Source organism: Salminus brasiliensis, chromosome 7 (genome assembly GCF_030463535.1).
Source record: "Salminus brasiliensis chromosome 7, fSalBra1.hap2, whole genome shotgun sequence".
NCBI lineage: Eukaryota > Metazoa > Chordata > Actinopteri > Characiformes > Bryconidae > Salminus > Salminus brasiliensis.
Genome location: NC_132884.1, coordinates 29,814,110 through 29,821,692, shown reverse-complemented (window position 1 = coordinate 29,821,692; position 7,583 = coordinate 29,814,110). Strand labels below are relative to the sequence as shown.

Here is a 7,583-nt window from a genome sequence, read left to right as displayed (position 1 = left end):
CACACAGGCTCTCAAAAAGAGTCGAGTTGCAGTGCTGGATCTGCGCTTAGCTTGTTTTTGTTGGTGGTTCATTTTCTTGCTCCAGAAAGTGCTAGTCAGTCCAGCATGAGCTCGCATTGGCAGGAAAGTGCCAAAGAAGAGAAGGTGAGTCAAGGCAAAAGATGTATCTTGTAGTTTACAATTTGATTACATTTTAAGTCAAAACAATAATATATGCATAGATATACTTATATATTTGTTCAAAAGAACACAATGTACCATTTGCTTCTCTTACTCTTAATTGCTCTCTTACTTTTTCAGGTCTTAGCATTACTGAAAAACAGCCAGCTGCTTAATCTCATGTGGCCTAACTCAAACACATTTTGGGATTATTACATTGCAAAAGTTTTTAATACCTATCAATCTGTTAATAAGGTCACTGAAGGAGAGCTATTCACGTGTTCTTACTCTGTAGACCACTCAGGGCTGTGTTCCACACAGTTTACAGTGTTATAGTCATAGTGTGTTTAAATGGTACATGGTGTTGTAATGGCCAAGTAATACTGGCAGGAATGATCAAGCTTCTGAAAACCATGAATTTCGCAAATCACGCTGGTTGTTTTTCTATATTCTGTTGCTGTCATGCAAACCTTCTTAGCTTTTGATGGAAGTCAGTGTAAACACATTTTGAAGCATTTATATTATATATAATCATGAACACACATTTTGGCACAATGTATAGAATAACTGTCTGATCAAATTTTGTCAATTAAAAAAATTTTGTTTTTTTACGCGACAGCAGCGATATATATGGTTTTTGTGTTCTATTAATCTATTCTGGTTAATAGATGATTGCCACTCCTGTGTGTGTGTGTACAGGGCCACATTGGCACTCTGGCTTTAATGGTAGCTTCCGCTGCGGTGGGCGGAACAGTACAATATGGCTATAACCTGGCCATTATGAACGCACCTACTGTTGTAAGTAAGAGGCTGTTTGTATTTGTATGTTTTTGTATGTATACTATTTGAATGTCATATGAGCATCTTTTCATTGCTGTATTTGCAGTACATTCAGAACTTCATAAATGAGACGTTTCAGGAGCGCTGGGCAATACAGTTAGAGGTGTATGAGGTCACGCTAATATGGACCTTCATAGTCTCTGTCTTCTCACTGGGTGGCCTTACAGGGGCCTTGCTGGCCGGGCCCATGTCCATCCACTTTGGGAGGTACAGCTTCTACCTGTGTTTCAGAAGTAATTGCATTTTATATAGCTGAATATTGTGGATGCATTGTGCTTTGTAAGTTTTCCACGCTGGTGGTACGTACCTGTATTGTTTTTTTATCCTGTATGAGCTGAAATGAATTAGCTTTCATCTGACTGCATATTTTATAATAAGGAACGTGCAGCTTCCACACTTCCGTGTATTGCTCTAATAAACACTTTATTGCTGTCTTATTTTTAAGAAAGAAGACTTTGTTGCTGAACAATGTTTTTCTAATGTCAAGTGCACTGTTGGCTGTGACAAGTCGTGAAGCTCGCTCGTTTGAAATGATCATCATCTCCAGATTTCTGGTTGGCATCAATGCAGGTATATAGAATAGAAACCTAAATCTAATCTAGTCATACACTTACAATATGGAACAACAGGAAAATGCATCATGTAAGCAACTGCTGTTTGATTGCAGGTATCAGTATGAATGTGCAGCCAATGTATTTTGGTGAAAGTGCACCAAAACACTTACGAGGGGCTGTGTCCCTGTCCTCTGCTGTCTTCACCTCTTTTGGGTTGGTTGTGGGACAAGTGGTGGGTCTGAGGTGGGTCCAGAAAACAGGATAAACACTTATTGCACATATAAACATATAAATAGCTTTTTAATTGTTTACATTTTCCCAGGTGCCTAAGGTATTATCACAGTGTTTCTAATGTTGTAATTTAAATTAAATGAAAGGCTCAGAGAGAAATTCTCAGAGAACTAGTACTGGGAGCAGTAATCAGTGACAGAGCTGTAATGAATTTACTCAAGTTGATCCTTTTGTCCTTTAAAGCTAAATCTCAAGTTTCAAAGTGCATAACTGATCATCTTCAATATAATGCAGGAAACAGTGTCTTTTGCATCTTTTTATAGGGAATTGTTGGGTTGTGAGGCATGCTGGCCGTATTTGTTAGCCAGTAATGCCGTGCCTGGATTTATCCAGCTCCTCACATTGCCATGGTTTCCTGAGAGCCCCCGGTACCTTCTCATTGACCGTGGAGACAAGGATGCCTGCCTAAAGGGTAAAAGACTCAAGATTTGCATCAGTTAAAAGTTCAGTAAAAGTCAGAGAGTTACATCTTAGTCTAATGCACTAAACTGTATGTAATGTGTATGCATTCCATGTTCCATGAAGTACACACTTACCATTCACTAGACTTCAGGGACTTGAAATAAGTTTGAACCATATGCTGAAGCTGTGTGCTGTTTGTCTGGCAGCATTGAGGCAGTTGCGAGGCTGTGAGGTGCAGAGAGCGGAGCTGGATGAGATGCTGCAGGAAAAGGCTGAGGCTGAGGGCAGGAGAGCTCAGCAGCCCTGGGAGCTTTTCTCCGACCACACTATTCGTTGGCAACTCATCTCTGTCGCAGTGCTTAGTAGTGCCATGCAGTTGTGTGGCAACGACTCCGTGAGTGAGCCCAGTTCTCAACTAGCACTAGAGACTGAGAGTAAGGCAATAATGATAAATGCAATAACTGAGGTTTGGGGGGATGACCACATCTGAAAGTCCTCTGTCTTACACAATATTCAAAAGTATTCAGGCACCCCTTCTAATTAGTGAATTTAGCTCCTTTAGGGAGCACCTGTTACTGACACAGGGAATCAGTTGCACCTAGACAGCTTGTAAAATCTCCATAGAAATATTCAATGGGGAGTGGGACACTGTGGAGCAGATGCACATGAGCCTCACCAGGACCTGTGTTGAGCTGTGGAACAGCGGAACTCTGGAGTAATGGAGCTCCGTCCAATACATTGAGATGATTTTAGGATAAGTTGCTTTTGTGATCCAGAGCTAATCATCCAAACGCCAGTGCTGGAGGGGAAAATAGATTTTGATATTAAAAATTCTTTGGAAAACTTCTCCTCAATCAACACGATATGTGGAGAGTGTGGTCTGAACTCGCAAACCTAGGATGAGGCTAGAAATAATGGTTCATAGCATGTCATAACAGGGTTTTTTCTTACAGTGTAAATGTTTGTCTAGTAGTTTGTACAGTAATCTGGCACTGTTCTTAAAAAAAAGCAAAACCTGCAGGGAACAATTGTGTTGCACAATAGGACTTCACTCTTTATTCTGATGAATACAAAGAAGATCCATACATATTTTCTTCCAGTTGTAGTTCTTGGGTAGTTTGTAGTTTGATTGGTGTACTGTAAATGTATAAGGTCATTTGAATTATTAATGTTTTTTTTTAATTCTGTGTAATAGTCAGACGTCCTGCGGGAGGCTGTGAAATTTGAGATCTGGCATTAATATTTTATGAGTATTTTACAGTTCTCTAATATTTCTGAGAACTACATGAGAATACACCTCAAGTGTGACTGAAAAATCAAGAGACATAATGTTTCTTAATGCAAAACTCAATATTTAAACATTAAGTGATATTCTGACCTGCTGAGTAATTCAAAGCCCCACTGGCCTGTTACAAAAGACATAAGCAAAAGACAAGTGACTGATAATTAACTACATACAGACCACGGCATAAGCAGTGGGTGACCCAGTAAGCTGTGCAGAGAGTATAAATGGTAGGTAGGCATTTGGAGACGAAAAATTACACACACTTCATCCTTCTTTCCACAGATTTACTTCTATGCATCCTACATATTTCAAGAAGCAGGTATATCTGCTGAGCACACCCAGTATGTGACCATTGGCACTGGCACATGTGAATTCACTGCCTGCATTCTGTGTGTAAGTGTTTAACAGGAGTTAATCGGCTCTCGTGTTACGTAACTGTCCTTTTGAAGGGAAAAAAGGCAACTCCTGAAGAGCCTTGATTTCTGGCATGTGTGATTTCATTAAACCCAAATGTTAGACCGATTAATCAAAGCTAGACAAGACTTGCAGTTTCCCATGCCAAGTTTGTACATTTTACAGGGTCTCTAGGCTGCCACATTTAAAAGGTAGTTGTTGTGAGAAACAAGGTTGTTTAGTGCTGAATTTCAGGTTGGAGATTATATGGTATAGTTTCTTTGCATTTTCCTGTGTGTGTGTGTGTGTGTGTGTGTGTGTGTGTGTGTTTCAGAACTTGTTGATAGAACGGCAAGGCAGAAGACTGCTTTTGATGGGAGGTTACGCACTCATGACAGGCTGGGCTATAGTCTTCACTGTGGCTCTTTCATTTCAGGTATGCATTATTAAACCTAGATACAAAAGACTGTAAGCAGGACATTGCCCTTATCCGTACCAACACTCACCTACACACACACACACACACACACACACACACACACACACAGAGATGAAAAATTTGTGGTATCATGAATATACTGTAATACCATGCTCTGAGTGGTCACATTTCCAAGTACTTTAAGGGTTTGCTGCTGTGACTTCATACATACAGTATGCAACTGAATGTACACTGTTCACCCAAAGCCTTATGCTTAATCTTATAAACTCCACTGAACCACCTGGAATTAAAACCAGGTTTGAACCACTCGCTCCAATAACTTCAGAATATCTCAGCCGACTCATTGTTGTCCCTATAATTGCCAAATAATAATACAAGTAACAAAAGTCACTGAAATAAATGTCCAGTCTGGGTGTCTACATTTGTGCAGCCAGTCCAATAATCTTACAGAACTAGAAGCATTTTGCAAAAATGAATGGGTGAATATGTCCCAAACAAAAACTAAACAAGCATTATATTTTCATATAACTTTGTGTGCTTCATTAGAAGTTAGTTAGAGGAATGTTTGTTCCTCTAAATACTTTTGAACTAATCCAAATAGGTAGTGTGGGTCTTAAAATTCTTATTTAGTAGAAAATATTATTTTCGGATAGTTGATTGTTATTCATTTTGTTAGATGTGTGAGCTAGTGTTAATATATTTAGGTATGGAAACTAATGTACGAAACCAACAAAAGTGGTATTTCATAGCAAAGATTAGCAGGTATTTAGTATTTCTCATTTTTATTTGATCCTAGAATGTAGTGCACTGGATGCCTTTCCTGAGCATGGCTTGTGTCTTCACCTACATCCTCAGCTTTGGGATGGGGCCAGGTGAGTCCAACTTAATAAAACGCTACATGTCACAAATGTTTGTTTATTATAATAATAATAATAATAATAATAACAACAATAATAATAATGCAATCCACAATTAAATGTTCTATAAATGCACTATTCTATACCAGTTTAAGGGTTCTTCCTTTAAGATTTACATTATTCTTTTTTAAATGGCCCTTATCATGTTTTAGTTTTTTTTTTGTAATCCACTTATAAAGTGATTTTAGATCCAAACCCGACTGTAATTAAATTTTACATGACAATTTTACAAATTCTCTTTAGCCCTAAGAAGTAAACAGGCTGCTTTGGTCTTTCATTTAACAACATTCCTTATTACGTTAATGTACATGGGTGGGCCTAAAGGTGAATGTTGGTTTTTGTGACAAAAACAATGAATTTAGTTTTATTATTAAAGTTTTATTTTCCATATCTCAGACATATACATTTAACATTTTAATGTAACTTGGGAATGAATGCAACCTTTCACAATATTTTCATACAAAATTTAACTATTTTTAATTATAAAAAATCAGGATATAGTCCCTTTAAAATGTTTTTTTACACACACACACAACACACACATGTCATTTACACAAACATATTTTATCGTGCAGTAAATTGCACTATTCTAAAAACAGACTAACAAGTCAGATGTTATTAATGCAATAAAAAATCTGCTCCTTGTTTTACTGGAGCTTGTCAGGAAAGTGTGTTAAATGCATTTATTAAAGCCATTCATTGAGACTGCTGCTGTGCTAGCCAATATATGGCAGTCACAGTATTACTATTCAGAAATGGTATGTTATGATAATAGGGTTAATTCTCTTCACAGCTGGAGTGACTGGAATTCTCCCTACAGAGATATTTAACCAGACAGCCCGGCCTGCTGCCTATATGATAGCTGGTTCCCTAATGTGGCTTAATCTCTTCATTATTGGAATGATATTCCCTTTTCTTGTGGTGAGAACACATCATATTAAATGCAACTAGTAGCCTATATCATACAAATATATTAACCTAGGCAGTCTAAGCATCATTACACAAAATCAAGTGTCAGTATAGAGATTATCTGAATATCATTGTTTTCTTTGAAAATCTGTTATTTCTGTTAATTGTAATTCATTTCCCTCTGTGTGTGTCACTAACAGAAGGGACTAGGCCAGTACTGCTTTGTTCCGTTCGGCACTGTCTGCCTGATCACAGCACTGTATATTGGATTTGTTCTACCAGAGACTAAAGGCAAGACGCTATCCACGATCACAAACGAGTTCAACAGGCTCAATTTTCGTGACAGGGAGATGACAGACCCAAAGACAAAACAAGCTCATTACCAGCTAGGTGAAGTATGTCACTCTACAGCCTTATAGATAGCTACATTTAGGAATCCTGGACACTTACACTTTTGGGCTTTTCTGCTGGAGAGTGAGAGAGCATCAAACGTGGTCATATACAGTGCTCAAAGGTAGTCCTGGGACAACTCTCTTGTCGTTTTTTTTTCATCTGTTTGTTAGTTTAATTTGTTAATGAATTTAAAAGCTTTATTATATGTTGTCAATTAATACTCTGGGTCCAACTGAAAAATGAAAAACTAGAGCACTTTTACCTAACCCCCAATTTTGCTGCGAATAACAATTTGAGATACTAACACATTGCAAACATATCACGTTCAAACCAGAAGTCTCCAGTGGTACTCTTGGAAAGCCACCATCCAACACACCTGACGTAAACTTGATTTTGATTTGAAAAAGAAGGAGGTATGGGAAACAAAATACAACCCCAATAAAATACTAAATACTAACTTATGGAAAAGAGAGATTAGTATTTGAGCCACTAACATTTAAGTACTTTTATTTTCTTACTATTCCAGTTCAGTGAATACAGAGCTAACTGGTTTAGTTAGTAAAGCTGCTTGTTCTGACTCTTCTCATTTGAAATTGTGCAGTAATAAATAATCAGGATTCAGTGTGTGCCAAGACTACTTTTGAGAACCGTACACTTTCTGTGATGGGCTACAATCTGTTTGTTGAAAAGGAATCTGAAGACTGTGGTTTGAGGTGTAAAAACTGGATCTATGCTACAGAAATAAAAGGTCAATGTTTTTTATATTGATTTAGAAAGGGACAACCGAATGCTAGAAGGCGTTTAAATGTGTGGTGTTCTGATTTGGGCATCTAGAGCTTTTCTACAGACATGCCTTTTCCTTGATGTTTTACAGACATTTCTTTTGAAGTACTTTTGTACATTTCTTCTCTGAAGAATTCTGTTTTCTAGTACAACTGTATTTGATTTTTATTATATTTTCCCTACAGAGTGATTATTTGTAGTACCTTTGAATTAAACAA

At 37.6% G+C, this 7,583-nt stretch overlaps 1 protein-coding gene across 2 annotated transcripts; it reads left to right on the top strand.

The window, feature by feature from the left end:
- On the top strand, window positions 1-7,576 carry slc2a11a (solute carrier family 2 member 11a). 2 transcript variants are annotated; one of them, XM_072683095.1, is made up of 12 exons: window positions 1-144; window positions 859-957; window positions 1,046-1,206; window positions 1,445-1,569; window positions 1,667-1,796; window positions 2,108-2,256; window positions 2,453-2,640; window positions 3,814-3,924; window positions 4,259-4,360; window positions 5,160-5,235; window positions 6,074-6,201; window positions 6,390-7,576. In XM_072683095.1, exons 1-12 carry the CDS (start codon window positions 106-108, stop codon window positions 6,606-6,608), a joined length of 1,527 nt encoding a protein of 508 aa, XP_072539196.1. In that variant the 5' UTR covers window positions 1-105; the 3' UTR covers window positions 6,609-7,576. The 2 variants fall into 2 exon arrangements, with proteins under 2 accessions (XP_072539196.1, XP_072539197.1); XM_072683096.1 differs by lacking the exon at window positions 3,814-3,924.
- Window positions 7,577-7,583: the final 7 nt, after the last annotated feature.

Coding starts and splice junctions, on each gene's coding strand:
- slc2a11a (XM_072683095.1), top strand. CDS start 106: ATGAGCTCGCATTGGCAGGAAAGTGCCAAAGAAGAGAAG. Junction 1,570..1,666: donor TCTGGTTGGCATCAATGCAG/GTATATAGAATA, acceptor GTTTGATTGCAG/GTATCAGTATGAATGTGCAG. Junction 6,202..6,389: donor TGATATTCCCTTTTCTTGTG/GTGAGAACACAT, acceptor TGTCACTAACAG/AAGGGACTAGGCCAGTACTG.